At 38.3% G+C, this 17,347-nt stretch overlaps 1 protein-coding gene across 1 annotated transcript in view; it reads left to right on the forward strand.

Moving 5' to 3' along the window:
- Nucleotides 1-17,347, forward strand: part of TPR (translocated promoter region, nuclear basket protein) — a 67,297-nt gene that overhangs the window by 48,266 nt on the left and 1,684 nt on the right. The window contains exons 37-50 of the mRNA XM_063298424.1: nucleotides 606-878; nucleotides 1,187-1,335; nucleotides 2,288-2,371; nucleotides 3,910-4,110; nucleotides 6,519-6,653; nucleotides 6,942-7,032; nucleotides 7,484-7,662; nucleotides 10,483-10,551; nucleotides 11,306-11,400; nucleotides 11,810-11,913; nucleotides 13,487-13,582; nucleotides 14,707-14,863; nucleotides 16,567-16,685; nucleotides 17,192-17,290. Of these exons, the coding sequence (XP_063154494.1) occupies nucleotides 606-878; nucleotides 1,187-1,335; nucleotides 2,288-2,371; nucleotides 3,910-4,110; nucleotides 6,519-6,653; nucleotides 6,942-7,032; nucleotides 7,484-7,662; nucleotides 10,483-10,551; nucleotides 11,306-11,400; nucleotides 11,810-11,913; nucleotides 13,487-13,582; nucleotides 14,707-14,863; nucleotides 16,567-16,685; nucleotides 17,192-17,290 (1,851 nt within the window). The remainder of the gene's footprint in view (nucleotides 1-605; nucleotides 879-1,186; nucleotides 1,336-2,287; nucleotides 2,372-3,909; nucleotides 4,111-6,518; nucleotides 6,654-6,941; nucleotides 7,033-7,483; nucleotides 7,663-10,482; nucleotides 10,552-11,305; nucleotides 11,401-11,809; nucleotides 11,914-13,486; nucleotides 13,583-14,706; nucleotides 14,864-16,566; nucleotides 16,686-17,191; nucleotides 17,291-17,347) is intronic.

Below are 17,347 nucleotides of genomic sequence, written 5' to 3' on the forward strand. Positions count from 1 at the left end.
TAGGATATCCCTAATGCAAGGATTTCATGCAGCCTGAATCTTCTCCTTAAACTCTAAAGATCACTGTGGTAGTATCTTGTAAAAATAGGACATTTCTAGCATTGTTGCAAAAATCCGCTTGAAAGCAATTTTAAAAGTGCGAAAAGATGAAAAATGGAATGTGAAAAAAACAAATTTGAAATGAAAAGGATAAAAATGTACTAGAAAGCATAATGTTTGTTAATTCTAGGTTGTTGTGTTCCTTCATGAAAATAGCATGCATTTCACTGTGACTACAGTAAAAATATCTAGTCCTTATTGTTGTATTTTTTAATCATAAATCTTAAGTTATATTGCAAGGAATTCATGTCTGTCTAAATGTCATACTATATTGAGATTAATTAATCACGTTTCAATATAGCAGTTATCTGAAGAAAGAAAACTGAACTCTAGATTTGGTGTTATTCATTTGATTCTGTCGGCAACATCACTCTGTTTTTGCTTTTTTAAGGAAGTGAGGTGACATACCTTCCAGAATTTTTTCCTCATTCTGGGCCAAGGTTCCAGGCCCATCTTAAACATTAAAATGATGTGTGAAGGTAACTGGAGTCCTCACTTCATTTCAGCTATGCAGTCAGAAGGACCAGTTGAGCATGTTCCAGTCTTTGGAAGCACAAGCGGATCTGTGCGCTCCACGAGTCCCAATGTGCAGACATCTCTTTCCCAGCCCATTTTGACAGTTCAGCAGCAGACTCAGGCCACAGCTTTTGTACAGCCTACTCAACAGAGCCATCCTCAGATTGAACCAACTGCTCAAGAGCCTTCCCCAGCCATCCTGGAGGTGGTGCAGAGCTCCCAGATGGAAAGGCCTTCTACATCAACGGCAGTGTTTGGCACAGGTTGGGTTTCTGAAAACCACCCCATCTACATTCTGCAGTCAGTTGTCTAGACTCAGTTCCCAAATCTCAGGAAAGAGTCTCATTGGCTGAGAATTGAAACCCATCTAGATTGTGCCCAGATTAGGGAAGGTTGCATGACATAAATGTTGACAATATAATTTAAAATTAAGCGAGCATTTTCAGCATTTTAGAAGTGTTGATTTTAAGCAGCCAAGCTGTCCATCAAAAGAAGAAATCCATATATTTTTTTTCTTTTTCTTAGATCCTTAATGTAATATGTTTGATTAAAGAAAGATACTCTCTTTTAGTTTCAGCTACCCCCAGTTCATCTCTGCCCAAACGAGCACGAGAGGAGGAAGAAGAGAATACTGTTGAAAACTCAGAACAGATTCCTGAGGAAATGGTTGATCTGCCTCTTTCAAAGAAACTGAGAACTGTGCAAAGAGTTGGACCAGAGGTTTGTAAGGGAAACTATTGTGTTATGAGCATCTCAAGAAAAAAACAACGCAATCTTAGATATTGGCTTTCAGCCATTATGAACGTTGTCCTCTATCAGATGTGGTAGCAGGCATGACAAAATACGGTTTATTTGGTTAGAAGGCACATAATTTCTTCTTAGGTTTATTTGAAGGATACTTTCTGCCATCATGCCAAAATGATAAACTTAATGTCCTTGGAATGAGGTGATTTACGCTTCTACCTGTTCTATAAATGATTCAGAATTTCATAAAGTCACCTATACATTTTCATAATTTGCCCAAAAAAAGTAAGTACAGGATCAAGTCACAGATATATGGATGCAGTTTATGTGCATTTCTGGTTACTTAAAAACAGCCTTAGAAGAAGAATCTCAGAACTTTTATTTGTGCACAAGGTTAACTTAATGTAAATACCAGCTATGGAGAGTTAATTTTGTCACCTAAACTCCATCTCCACACTCTTCATAGGACTGCTCATCTTCTCCTGTGGCTGATATTTATACAGCAAAAAACAAAAAATATGTTGATTACATTCACACCTTTAACATGCAAAAGTTGATTTGCAGATAAGTTTGTCCAGATCTGCAATACCATGCTTCTCATTAAAATTACCTTGTACTGTATATTCATTTGCCACATATCAAATGTCAAGTAATAAAGTGATTGCAGATTAATTGGTCTGTATTGGGCCAGTCTTTAATGTAATAATTAAACACCTTAAGAACTGCACATGGAAAGCAGTTATTTAAAACTTAAAGGTCTGACTTTGGTACTCATGAATCAGTAGCAACATGATTAAGATTTGCAGCTGTAGTTCTAATTAACCAACTGTTACAGTTAATAGGCCTATACAATACTCTGTTTTTGATGTGTAGTTTATATGATCTTAGCACTTCTCAATTAACGTAATAAATTTCTGTAATATTTCAGGAGGAAGTAACTGCAGAAGAGAGCACAGATGGAGAAATAGAAGCTCAGACCTACAACCAGGATTCACAAGATTCCATTGGAGAAGTAAGTTATTCTGCCTGTGATTGCAGGAACAGTTTCCACATCTTATTTGTATATTGTGGCAGCATCAAGAACTATCCATGTGAGTGAACTAGGGTTGCTTATCAATTCCCTCTCTAACAGTAGTCTCCATAGGACCCTCCAACCCTCATGTAATTTTTATTATGAGAGGATTTTACATAGGCTTAAAAAACTACTGGACTCTCCAATCCACATGCAGAGAATTAAGAAGCATATATGTTTGTATGCATGTGTACACGGCACTTTTACATATAATACTGCACTTGCAGTCAGTAGCCTTTTATTCAACTACGGGTAGTCCTCGCTTAGCAGTTGCTAAACGGGACAGTTGGTGAGTGAGGTCTATTTGTGTAAGTTAGGCCTACCAGTTCAGGCTTCCTAGATGTTACTTCTGTGGGTTTGTGCAAATGTTCCATCCTTCCTTTTTTTCTCTGGGGAAGCTTTTATTTGTATTGCTATTCTCCTGGTAGGCATTTTTGGTTTCTTACTAACTTTTTGCTTAAACTAGCAGTTACACAGCTCCACCAAGTGATTAGGAGGAACTAGGAGGTCTTTGCCATAGTAAATTCCACTTTGTCTTAAGTATGTCAGAGGCATGCCTAGGAGTAAGTTCTGAAACGGTTGGTCACACAAGTGGCCCAAGAATTGCAGATCTCAGAGTGCTTCACAAGTTCATTCACAGCTTCACTCAATAGTTTTCATTTGACATAAAGACCAAAGGCTGTGAAGACGAGGAGGCACAGTAGTGTCCATGCGGAGGCGACAAAGGAGGGTCAAGCTGATGTCGGCAGTGTTGCAGTGCAAGCCCCACTCCTCTTCTACCTACGCTGTGCTGCCACGCACTCAAAAGGGATCAAAGCTTGTAATGCAGAGTCCCTTTTATCATTGTGACAAAAGCAGCAAGTCCCTGTGGAAGCATGTTTTTAAGTTCCTGTGCCTCCAAGCTGCCTTTTTTATAACCTGTGGATTCCCTTCTTATGAAAACAACTGTGAGGACAATTTTGTATTGAATTAGGCTTCAACCTGTGTTTTCTGGGAGTTAATGAGACTGGAAAACTTCTTTAAAAAGAGCCTGCCCTCAGCTTTCAGATGCCAAATGATGAGATAACTTTTTAAAACCTGCCATAAATGTTTAATCAATTAATTAACAATTCAGTTAGCTGAAATGCTAGTTTCAGGTTACCTGTTTAATGGTGACTAATATATTTCTCACTGGGGTGTAAGTTAAGGGACTTGGTAAATAAACAATAAACTGTGGCTTCTATTACTAGTTTATTGCTCAAAATCAGAGCATAGCTTCTTCCTTGGGATGGGTTCAAGCTTAGCGTTATGTGTGAATCAGCCACAGTTTCCTATTTGCCACAGCTTTAAAACTGAGCTAAGGAAGGTTTTAGCCCCGTGAGGAACTTTCCTTCATTGGTATCCAGTTTTACGAAGAAAAAAAATGTAGTGATGATGGTTGTTAATACTACTTCTTTTTTAATTCCCCTGACCATTATTGTCTTCCTCTTTGTTTGAAGGGTGTTACACAGGGTGAGTATACACCCATGGAGGATAGTGAGGAAACTTCTCAGTCCCTCCCAATAGACCTTGGACCCCTTCAGTCAGATCAGCAGAATACAACCTCATCCCAAGAGTGTCAGGGCAAGAGAGATGACGTCATTGTCATTGACAGCGATGATGAAGAGGACGAAGATGAGGAAAATGATGGCGAAGCAGAAGTAATATGTACTACATTTATTTTCTTATTTAATACGTATGTATGTATATTGAAGAAGCAACTAAGCATTTAACACCCCCAGAATTCCTCTGATGGCTCCCCAATTTCTATGTATACGTCCTCACTTTTTGCAGTCACTGTAGAAGCAAATATTATATATCTTGAAACACGGTCAACTAATACATTGGACTTCGATATTCCTGAGTCTGCTAGACAGTTCACCTCCAGTCTACTTTTCAAAGTAAATACCAAGAACAAGGAGGTGTTCAGTTCTATTAGATAGTAGAAAGATTGCTCTTTTTTACTATTTTACTCATTTAAAACTGCATTATCATTTTATTTGTAAAGGTTACATAAATTCTGAATTGAGGGTTAGAACTGTGTAGATGGGCTATTGCTGCTGCTTTTTTTAATGTGTGGCAGGTGCAGTATTTATTTGTTTGTTTGTTTGTTTTTCAAATTTTGCCACCGCCCATCTCCCCTCAGAAGAGGGACTCCGGACGGTTTACAATAAAGCTAACAAGTTAAAAACAATAGCCATAAAGAGTATATAAAATATAAATACAAACACAAAATATAAATGGCCCGTTATATTTTGTATTTGTATTTATATTTTTATAAATATAATTTATACAATCTTAGCCACCTGGATCCTATCATATTTTATATCTTTTAGTTATTTATATTTATTTATATTTATTTTACTTATTTATATGTATAGTTATATTTATTGTTTTATAATGGTATTGCATTTTAAATTTCGTTTTTTATAAGCCACTCAGAGTCTCTCCTTTGGGGGGAGATGTGCGGTGATAAAATTCGATAGACAGACAGACAGATAGATAAAAATAAAATCCAGATGGGAGTAAAAGATCTAATTCAGTTCATATGTATGTGAGGAGCACTCTTAAGGCACCAGCCATCCCCAAGAATAACTACTCCCCGCCCCAAGCTAGGTGGCAGAGCCAGGTCTTCAGATTCTTCCAAAAGGTCAGGAGCGATGGGGCTTGCCTCACCTCCTGTCATGAGTACTGATGGCGAGCAGGAGGGGGCCTCTATCCAGGGGGGAAAACACATGCGTAGTACTGAGGAGTTAAGCAGCCATTCAAAGAGACACAGATCAGACCCGCCTTAACCTTTGGGGTTTATCTGTCTGGGTTTTTCCCACGCTTCTTCAGTTTGTTAGGATTTTCTGTCTAATGTAGCAGTAATAAAGCACTAGAGACCTATTCCTTGTCTCAGCGTGGTTCCTGACTGTTAGGACACCTCCAGAGACAGAATGTTCCAAGGGGCAGGAACCACTGCAGAGAAGGCCCACTTCCTGGACCCCACCAAACAGAATTCTCTTACGGACAGGGTCTGTAACATGCCCTCTCTGCATGATCAGGTGGGGTGGGTCAGTGTAATGGGGATGAGACAGTCCTTCAGGTAACCTGTAGTATCTACATGTGTGCCAATGAATAAAAAGCCACTGTTTCATTATCCATGCTAATAAGGCAATATTTTGATTCAGTACAATTATGTTTCAAAATACTGTAATGTATTAAATCAACTCAATTTTATTTTAATTATTAACCAGCACAAAGCAAGTATAACTGTAGGCTTAAAGATAAAACTAAATGACAATGTATAGAATAGCAACACAAATATTTTTTTTAGAAATCAGTAAACCCTTATCCATATGCAGCTTCTCCTTTTATATGGAGCCTTTCTACACATTGTCCCTTAACTTCAATAGCTGTTAATGCAATATTTAAAATAATATAAGCAGTCCAGTTTTCACTGAAATTTCCCCTACTTTAGTTTGTATAGTTTTCAGAAGCATATCTTCTCTTCAGATACTTCATAAAAAGATTCTTGACCAAGGGAAGGTTAATACTAGCCAGATGTAGTTTTCATGTGAGTGAACACATTGCTGCAAAGATCAATGGGGTAATCAAATCTGATTTGAGCAGAATGCATGGTGATATTCCTCTTTGTCCATAATTGTTACCTTTGAAATGTATGAATATGATCTAGACACAGAACAATGGCAATTGCAGAATCTAATGCTTTTATCAAAACACAATGCTGCTTTCATTATATGCCCCCTCTCCCTGACAGATGCCTCTGATACAAAATATTGTATCTTTTTCCTACCTAAAAGTACTTCTCCTTTTTTTTTTATAACTGATGGTCAAAATCTAGGGCTGCTAGGAATAATTTAGACATCTACCCAAGAACCCACCCATATTTTAATCTTTATGCCCCTTTCTGCCTTTTTTGACAATAGCATTTTATTATTTGAAATATCACCTCTTTTAATTCTCAAAGATCCATTTAATTCATTTAATTCTTAAAGAAAGAGCATTACTTCATCCCACTGTACAGGGTTCAATATTCTTAGGAAAAACAACAATCTTTTTTTAGGAATATGAAGATGAAGAAGAAGATGATGAGGATGATGATGATGAAGACACAGGAATGGGGGATGAAGGCGAAGACAGCAATGAAAGCACTGGCAGTGTGGATGGTAATGATGGATATGAAGCAGATGATGCTGAGGTATGAATGTTGTTTGTTGCTAATCGACAACATTAGTAATGATTTTTAAAATCATCTTTTATATGCAAATCCACTTAAATCCCCTGGAGAAAATGTTCTTTGAGTTATCATAGCAGTGATCAAGACTGATAGGTAGCAATTTGGCTTGAAGCACTGGAGATAATTTGTCAGTTAAGAAAGAATCTTAAAGGCTAAGAAGAAATGTCAAGTTTTTTCTTCCTGCCCCATTCATCCCACCCCTGTTGGTATTACAGTTAATTCCTGAGATCCACTGTTTACTTATTTCAGGGTGCTGATGGAATGGATCCCAGCACAGAAACTGAAGAGAGTATTGCTGGAGGTGACAATAGCCAGAGGGCAGCTGACTCCCAAAACTGTGGTATGATTAATTTGATGTTTTCTCTAACAGTATATGCTTTTGTAAAGGAAACCATCTTTTGGCAGGTCGTTCACTAACAGTATCCATGTTCTATGGCCTTGATTTTGGAAAAATATGTATAAATGATTTTACATCATTTTAAAACATGATGTTTTCTCTTTTGCTCATTGTTTCTGATTCCTTTTGCTGGATGAACATCTAATGCCTTATCTCAACTAAGCAAAGGTGCTTTGAAACCTCTGAAAGTTTAAAATCAGGGTGCTGTGCCTTGGCTTGATTGTACCTCGACAAAGTGTTCTTGTTTTCTTAGCTCAAGGTTCTTTGCTGGTGATGTACTGAAATCTTCATTCCAGAAAATATAATGGAGCATGGCTTAGGAAGAATGAAATGATCGACAACAGATTTGGAGTTACAAATGTGCTCTTGTAATTATACATTTCCATATCATCAGGTGATGGGACCACAGGTGCTGTAGAGTCCACATTCTCCCAGGAAAACCCAAGGGAGCAGCAGCCAACATCTGCTTCTGAGAGACAGGTTCCACGTCCACCTCGACCACATCCTTTACCTCCACGATTAACTATACATGCTCTTCCTGCTCCACCACAGGAGCTGGGACCACCAGTGCAGGTGCGAGAACCACAGGGAAAACTGCATTGAAAAGTTCTTGCTCATGTGCCTTTGAAAAATTGATCATTGCTTATTTGTATCAGCAGAAATACCAATCTTTCTTGGGTAGTTTTGAATCACTATAGCTGGCCAAGTTTTATTTTTCTCTGCAAATTTTGCAGTATATTTGGACAAAAAGAGCATTAAAAATGTTCAGGTTGATAGTACTTGGCATACTGTATATTTTGAAATTCTAACCCTTTTAAACTAAAATATAAATTAATTATCAAAGAAGAGTCATCATTTCTGCATATTTATCCAGTGGGGCATAATTTATATAATGGTTTACCAGGTTTGCAATTCATATCTCTCCAAAACATGCTCAACATGAATATTGAGCTATTTAGAGATCTTCCTTATGTTAGTGTAGATTAATAGATAGATAGATAGATAGATAGATAGATAGATAGATAGATAGATAGATAGATAGATAGATAGATAGATAGATAGATAGATAGATAGATAGATCCTTATGTTAGGAGAGAGAGAGAGAGATGTTCATTAAGCTGGAAGAACAAAAGCAAATTACTCAGTATTCTTTATAGCAATGTGAGGTTTGAGCTCAAGTTTCCTTAGTTGTACAATGCAGTCTTATGTAGCCCTATCAGAAGGAAATTCAACTGAGCCCAATAAGACTCAGACCTAAGTAAGCAATCCATTACAAGCAGAAATTGGCAGCCTGTGGCTCTCCAAATGTTCTTGGGCTATCATTGCCCCAGCCAGCATGGGCAGTGGTCACTGGAGCCAAAGGCAATAATATCTGAAGGACCAAAGATTGCCTCTGATGTCTAGGATTGTAGCTTGTCCAATGCTTTAGCATACTGCTGGCTCTTGGTTTTATTTTGCTATTTCCAGTTAATTTATCAAAGTAAGAAGCTAGAAGCTCTTGCAAAAAGCTTTCCATAACCATGTGCAATGAATTTGTGGAGTCTGATCCATGGTAGAAAGGCAGGATTGGTCCTCCTGAGATTTTACCAGGCCTTAGCAAGCAAATAGATAAAGACTTCTCAATGCATTGCTTGCTCATGCTCCTCATGGTGAAGGAGATGAAGGTCAACTTTCTACCTGGAATTCCTACAAAAGTTGGTCTAGTATGAGTGTGATCATTTGAAGAAAGCCTCTGGTGGAGGCTGAACTGGACAGCTCCTTGTTTCCTTTACCTCAGACTTTGATGTCTAAGTAAGTTGAAAGGCTCCCCTGCCTTACACACATGCATTTCTTCTCTGTATCCAATAAAAACAATACCTCACATTTTCTCCAGCAGCAGAAGCCATTATCTTTTTTTTCTTTTGTTCAAGTCTGCCATCACATGTGAAAAATTAATGTTGTATCAAGTATCTGTGTAATTTGCTTTAAATGTAATATTAACAGGAACCTGAGACCAGTAGTTTTAAGTACAACTGCTTTCTTAATAGAAGAAGCTACTGTTTACTGAGAATAGAGGACAGGGTATGTTAAATTGCTACTGTGTAACCTTTAAGACATTGTCATTTGCTGAAGAAGATGGGGAAAGTACCACTTCCCCTTCCCCAATACAGATCCATTAGGATAAGTTTTCAATTTTAAATTGCCTCAGTGCCAGTGGGCTACCCAAAACACATCTCTGTGGACATTTGCACTATGCCTTCCTGTTCTCTTTCCTAAATGCATCAGCATCTCCAAAAGGAATGGTACTATTTAAGGATTTGGTCTAGTGGTTAAGGTGCTGGGCTAGAAACCGGTAGTCTGTGAGTTCTAGTCCTGCCTTAGGCATGAATGCCAGCTGGGTGACCTTGGGCCAGTCACTCACTCTCCGCCCAACCCATCTCACAGGGTTGCTGTCGTGGGGAAAATAGGAGGAGGAAGGAGTATTTGGTATGTTCACCACTTTGAGTTATTTATAAAAATAATAAAGGTGGGATAAAAATTGAATGAATGAATGAATGAGAAACAGAGTTCACCTCTCCCTTTGCTTCCTTTCCCTTTAGATTGTGTGGTGCATCTACTGCTTATTTATTTTGTGCTATCAATCTAGGCAATTTAAGACAGTTGTCAGGAGGGCCTTTCCTTAAAGTAGATCTTTAAAGACAGGATGCTCTAGAGTAGTGTTTCTCAACCTTGGCGACTTGAAGATGCATGGACTTCAACTCCAAGAATTCCCCAGCCAAAATGCTGGCTGGGGAATTCTCGGAGTTGAAGTCCACATGTCTTAAAGTTGCCATGGTTGAGAAACACTGCTCTAGAATGTGATTTTGAAGTGAACCAAGTTGACCTTGATTTCCTGGATTAGTGTTTGAATGTTGTATAGTTTATTCTTTAGATTTTCTGGATGTTACACTCCCATCCCCCCCCCAAATCTTAAAATGCCTACATATGCTTATTTTAAGGAGAAATATATTTTCAAATGCCTACATTGAGTGACAATGTATAATGAAAAAATACAGTAGAATTCATAGTCAAATGCAATGTGTTCATTTTCAACTTTCAGATTAGCAGGCAAATTGATGTAAGAATAAGCATTTGCAGAATTGACAGTGGCTGAGTTCATACTTGCATCCTGCCATTTCTTGGAAAAACAAGAACCAACATAACACTAAACTATAAATCGTGGTTAACCAACACTATGGCTAGATGCATCTAGCATTTCAAGGCAAAATCTACCAAATCACATTCTGGCTTAGCACAATGTAAGAGTCCAGTCAGTCTGAAAACAGAACAATCTTCCCATCCCTATATTAAAAAATCTGAGATTTTCTACAGAAATCACTGAAGCATTTTTTAAAAATTTTCTTGGTTGTATAGAGGATACAAATGACTCGGAGGCAGTCTGTGGGACGTGGACTCCAATTAACTCCTGGCATAGGCGGTATGGTAAGTAATAACTGTTTTTAAATATAGAACTTCTATTACAACTCTTATGGCAGACTGTTAATTTACTTACCTGCTTCCTGGCACTGTTAAATGGTTTTACTGAAAGGCAGAGGTGTTCTTTACTGAATCGGTAATGCTTTGAAATAAGCCCCATTTTGGTTGAGGAAAGAATAATATGTTTTTAATTAAAAATAATGGAATAGGCTTTTGTAATAGATACAAACCCATTCACTCCTGACTGAAAATAGTTTGGTGGTGGCACTGCAGCGAAGCTCCATTCCCAGGTAGATTTTACCTCCCCACTGAAATTTCAAGCTGTTTCTCATTACTTAAATGACCTGCTCCTCTTTCATTGGGATGACACTGTTTATCCAGCTGTATAGTTTATTTTCCTTTCTGGATTGAACAGTGTATTATAGCTTCCTTCCCTTGATAAACCAGATGGGTCAAAGGCTTATTAATGTGTCTGATTAACAGTCCTGTGTTCTTTGAATTCAGCATGATTGGCAATCAGTACAAAATTCTTCGACTGAAATGTTTTGGTTATTATGAAGCTTGGTGCCTTCATTTTCCTCTAAGTACCCATTCACTAAGTTGTTCGGTGATTCAAACTAGAGACTGTACAGATCGATAAAGTAAATCTAACCTTTTTTTAATCTGTTTAGTAGTAGGCATGGCATGGTGGATAATACTTGTAAAGAAGGAAAGCAGCGCAAATAGCTATTTGTTTGCAATCTTTAAAATCTCTCTCTAGCAACAACATTTCTTTGATGATGAAGACCGGACAGTTCCAAGCACCCCAACGTTGGTGGTACCGCATCGTACAGATGGATTTGCAGAAGCAATTCAGTAAGTGGATGCTGACTAGTAAAAGAGCAGCAAACCTTTTACTACAGAATGTGTGGATTTCTTCACTCAGTATATATTTTATCTATTTGTATGTCTGTCTGTATGTCTGTTTGTTCAATTTGTATAGCCACCCATCTCACATATGTGGCTCTGGGTAGCTTACATAGTTAGAAACACAAAAACATAATCAAAGACATAATAACAAAAAAAAACCAATTTAAAAACGTTAAAAATATAAAAACTTTTAAAACCATAGGAGGAGTCCTATGTTAAAGACCTCATAGAAGTATATTTTCTGTTACCAGAAATTATTGCAATTCCTTTATAATGTCCATTTTTTCCTCTGACTCTCATAGTGATGCAGCATTTAGTTAGTGATCGGTAAAACAGAATGTAATCTGTCTTCCAGTTCTCCTCAAGTTGCTGGAGTCCCTCGGTTCAGGTTTGGACCTCCTGAAGATATGCCACAAACTTCTGGCCAATCAGATCTTGGGCAACTTGCATCACAAGGAGGTATAGCTATCTGAACTTGTGCTTCTCTTTTATATCTAGGTGGCATTTTGTTTTGTTTTGTGTTGTGTTGTTTTGTTTTGTTTGCCTTTGAGTCAGTGTTGATTCCTGGCAACTGCCTGGACTAGTCCCTGCAGTTTTCTTAGCAAAATTTCAGAAGTGATTTGCCCTTGCCTGCTTCCTAGGGCTGAGAGAAAGTGACTGGCCCGAGGTCATCCAGCTGGCTTCGTGCCTAAGGCAAGACTAGAATTCATGGTCTCCCAGTTTCTAGCCTGATGCCTTAACCACTACACCATACTGGCTCCCTCTATTTTTTGTGGGCTGCATAAAATGTAATTCAAAAAGAACTCAAACTGGAGAACTTCCTGCTGCCATACTAACAAAAAGAAATGCAAACAAATACAAATACAAAAATGAAAAAGAGTCTCTGATGTCACTCTTCTTAGAGCATTTACTGCCTCTTTAAAAGCACATACCCAGACATTTCTCCACATTTTGTTAGGATTTGTACTTAAGAAATTCTCTAAATCATACATATGATATAGATATAAAATCTAAGTGGATATGAGATTTCTTATCCATTAAAATATGGGTATCAGATTTCAAAATGAACTTTAAATTCTTACCTTTTAATTGTTGCATTAAGCCCAGTATGTTTAAAAATAATTCTAAAGGTTTCCCATGTAAATTGCTGTATTTTTCTCTGCTTTTTCAAAGTATGAAAGTTAGGTGGGCCTTTCTGTTATTCAAACAAAGTGTCTTGGATGTTAATGCCCAAACAGACATTGAGTCACTTGCACACAATAGGTCGTTGAAATGGCTGGCCAAGAATAAACTGTCCTTTCAAATAGAAAAATACCCGACAATGGGTCTGACTCAACACCATAGGATAGCTCTTACTAGAGCAAGATTTGAGCAACTGGATTCTATGGTCAAATATGGACAATTCCACCAAGTGCCTTACCTTAAGCGGACATGTGTTTGTGGAGCACCCGAAGTAGAAGACATTGCACATGTCCTACTTAACTGTCAACTATATGTCCCAGCAAGGGCTCAGTGCCTCCAGACATTACTGGACAGAACCACATAGTGGGACCGTAACAAAAGACTGTGTTACTTCCTCCAGGACACAAATACGTATGTGGTCAATAGAACTGTTAAGTTTATAGTTAGGGATGTCCAACTGAGAATGCAATTTATAGAACGCATTGTGGTGACTTGTAAAGGTGGTGAACTCATTTAAACTCACATTGTTTCTGTGTTTTATTACTTGTTTTATTATATCTTGCATTTTTATCTTACAATTTTATCTCTACTTTACCTTCCTGTATTTTATCGTATTTTATCTTACCATAGTATATTTTATCTTAACTTACTGTATTTTGTCTGTTTTATGGTATTATATTTTATATTTTATATCTTATAGTGGCTGATGCCCAACTTTTTGATATGGCCAATTGACTAATCAATAAAGTTAATGAATGAATGTTAAGATGGCAGGGAATCAAATGCTTTCTTGGCTGTAAATTGTGCCTTTGAGACTGCATCAAAGTAACTCTTCCCAAATTATTGATAGGGCTAGGAATGTATGAAACACCTCTCTTTCTTGCCCATGAAGAAGAGTCAGGAGGTCGTAGTGTCCCAACAACTCCACTACAAGTTGCAGCACCTGGTGAGCTCAGTTTCTACAAGTTGTGCATTCATAATGGTGTTGTTCTTGTTATAACACAATGTTTGTTGACAGAAATGGAGCTATTTGGTGGAAAACAGACTTTGATACTTTTCATCCAGAGAGACACTAGCTGGTAGTTCTCAAGTAGAGGTTAGAAACAAAGACATCTGTGTAAGTGGAGAAGCAGGGCATCTGTGATGCTAAACTTATGATCTTGAACAAAGAATCCTTTATTTAGTGTAGAGCACTAAGGGCATTTTTTTAAAAAAAGCAAAATCAGAAAACCTTAACTAATCTCTAGATATTTTGTAGGTAAATATAATCAAAGGATGACAGTTTATTATCACTGTCATGTAACAGAAACTCTGTACTTTATGACACTCTAGTCTCTTTCCTTCCCCGATTTCTCCCACCTCCTCTTATGCTGTGTCTGTACAGAAATAGACATCTGTTTTCCATATAACATCTCACAATTATCTTCTCTCTCACCCTGATCCTCTCCCCAACCCCCAAATGAACATAAAATTCAATCTTCTTTACCACAAGAAAGGCAGCGAAGCCACTGCTTTACAACCAGAGACTTCTAAAACTCAGCACAGGCCACAGTTTTCCTGTGGTTGCACTTGCCCTGAAAGCAGTAAACATGTGTTTATTGAAGCTGTAATTCAGGGATAGGCAATCTTTGGGAAGCTAGGGGTATTTTTAACCTTTTTTGAGAGTCCAGGAATCATGGTAGGTGGAGCTGGTATGATTTGGCTTTAGTAGGGAATTTGGGGGTGGTGGGGTTGATTTGAAAGCAAGGTTAAACCTTTTGAAGGACTTGGTAAGACGCTGTACTACAAATGTTTAGCAACTGGGGCTAGAGGAGCTCAAAGAAGGGTAGAGGAAAGTTGGCAGATTTAATAATTTGATGCTGCCATTTGTCCTGACCTGCATGAAACTGAAGCAAGGCATGTAAAGAATGTTCAGCAAAATAAAAATGTATACCAACATACCCCATGTATTTCTTTTTTCCAAACTTTGGGGTATTTTATTGTAACATTTGGCGTGATGGGGAGAGAGAAAACATAATATTCTTGGACGGGTTTGGCTTACACTCTGCTCTTGCCACCCTCTACTTCCAGTATCTGTATTTACTGAAAGCACCTCCGCTGATGCCTCAGAACATGCCTCCCAGTCTGTTCCAATGGTTACAACTTCCACTGGTAACTTATCAACCACTTCAGAATCTGGAACAGGTGATGATGGTGACGAGGTTTTTGTGGAGGCAGAATCAGAAGGGTAAGCTGAAAGTTTCAGTTGGCTATGACCAGATGGTGCCTGCAAAAGCACCTGAGCAACTTGGGTACCACCTAATTGAAATGCCTATGTTCTGATCATTCCATACCTGTCACTGAATATTTTTATATTTTTCAAACGAACAATACAGTGGTTTGACCTATCAGAATATTCCCACCTCTCCAAGAGTAATATACTCAAATCTGTTTGGACTTGGCTCTGGCAGAGCCACTCTCCCTCCCAGTCTGAGAGCACTCTAATACTCATTCATGTAAAGCCCCATCTGTGTGGATAGGATGTGTTGTGCCACAACAAATGGATTGCCCAAGGCAAAATTTCAGCTGTGTGTTCCTGCTAGGCTGTGACAGCAATAACACTGCCAGAATGACTCGCACCTGGGCCTGTAGCATTCTGCCTATTGTTGTTGTTATATAATAATAATAATTATTATTATTATTCCTTATGAGTTGCTTTTCCTATATGTTCCCTCTTCAGGGGTACAGTCCTTAAATAAAATTGCCAGATTGTTCCAGGCTGTGATTCGCAAGTTTACAGGAATCATACTGGAAAATATCAGCCGTAGCTGTTTAGTTCAGATTAGTTATCTTCTGATACTGGGGCCTCTGAAACTTAATAGCAGGCTAAATTAGGAAGCACCAGTAAATTCTTTGGAAACATTTGTATGCAACAGAGTAAGTATTTTTTCTTTTATCTGACTTTGTTGCTCTGGCTAAGGCTAAGTTAAGTAGTTAATTCTTGACAGTGATGTACTTTTTTTTATTGATCACAATCTGTCTTCAGAGCCACTACTGTTAAGTTTGATAGATAAGTTCAGTAACTTCATTGCCAAGTTTTCATGGAGTTCAACTGAGCTTTTTGCAAAACTGCCTTCCTTTAGAAACTAAAATTTTCTTGGAGCAAGGCATCTTTATTATTTTGCCCTACTGTAGCCTTGTGTGGCGCAGAGTGGTAGGTGGCAGCATTGCAACCGAAACTCTCCCCATGACCCAAGTTCGATCCCAGCAGAAGCTGGATTCTCGGGTAGCTGGCTCAGGTCGACTCAGCCTTCCAACCTTCTGAGGTTGGTAAAATGAGGACCCAGCTTGCTGGGGAAAGTGACGACTGGGGAAAGCAATGGCAAATCACCCCGCTATAGTCTGCCAAGAAAACATCGCGAAAGCAGCGTCCCCCCAAAGGGTCAGACATGACTCAGTGCTTGCACAGGAGACCTTTCATCTTCAATAGTCTTAATACATATTGCTTGTAGTCAAGATTAGCAGAGAACTGACATAGAGCTTGAGAAAACCAGTGAGAGATTCACTTCCCTGCCTCCATTTCTGCTTGTCCCTACCACCAAGGGAGGAATCCTTGCAAAATAAAAGTCTCCCTGCTGGTTCTCACAGATATGGTAACTGTTACTTTGCTAGAACATAAAGACCAAATGTGGACTTCATCGCTGAACATCTGTTATCTCCGGTACCATCACTACGTGTTGGTGAACATAAAGTGTAAGGTGCTTTTAAAGTTATAATGGTTTTTTGAATAAAAGATAAGGTATTCCAGAGGGCCTTAAAGATCTGGCTGTTCTCCCAGGCACTGGGCTAGGTTGGCTGAAACCCCTTGTGGGATGTGTTTGTATGTATATGTTTTCTGTGTTGTTGTTATTCACATTTCACTGTTCTTCTGTTCATATCCTTTTCTTCTAGAATTACTTCAGAGGTAGGCCTAGACATTGATAGCCAGCAAGAGGAAGAATCATCTCAAGCTCCTGATGAATCAGATCTTCCTTCTACCAGTCAAGATCCTCCTTCTAGTTCATCTGCAGGTATGTATAGCCCCATCAGTCCTGCATCTGGAGAATCATCATTTAGAATACTTACGAATTTTCATTGATACAGGACAGCAGAAAAAGGGTAGTTAAGCCCTAGATGGTTTTGTATTTCCCCACCATTTCATTTTTTATTGTAGAAAGATTGCAGTCTGTAAATATGAAGAGGAAGAATTCTCACTTATCAGCCTCTGCAGCTTAAAGATCCAGTTGGGCATAAACTCTGGTCATCAATTTTCCAATGTTTGACAAAGCACTTTTTAAAAAGTATATTGGGATTATTGAATATAGGAATTTGCGTGCATTTCCAGCGATTATTGAAGTTCCATACAAAAATAACTATTCACATAAACTACATAGCTGCATGCAGAAAAAAGACTGCCAGTTATTGTCTAGTTAAAGATTTTATTTGTTGTACCCACACAGGCTTGCTGTACAAAAATGAAGAATAATACTGCTAGCATGGCTATTTAAAAATTGATACCCCACTATTTCTTTTTCAGATACAAGCAGTAATCACCCCAAACCCTTCCGACGGGTCAAACTTCAGCCTCCAACATTAAGGGCTGGAGTTCGTGGTCGTCAGTTTAATAGACACAGGGGTGAGTGAGTTTCAACCCTAGCAGGGCTTAGTCAAATAAGTTACAATACTTACTTTT

Source organism: Candoia aspera, chromosome 3 (assembly GCF_035149785.1).
Source record: "Candoia aspera isolate rCanAsp1 chromosome 3, rCanAsp1.hap2, whole genome shotgun sequence".
Classification (NCBI taxonomy): Eukaryota; Metazoa; Chordata; class Lepidosauria; order Squamata; family Boidae; genus Candoia; species Candoia aspera.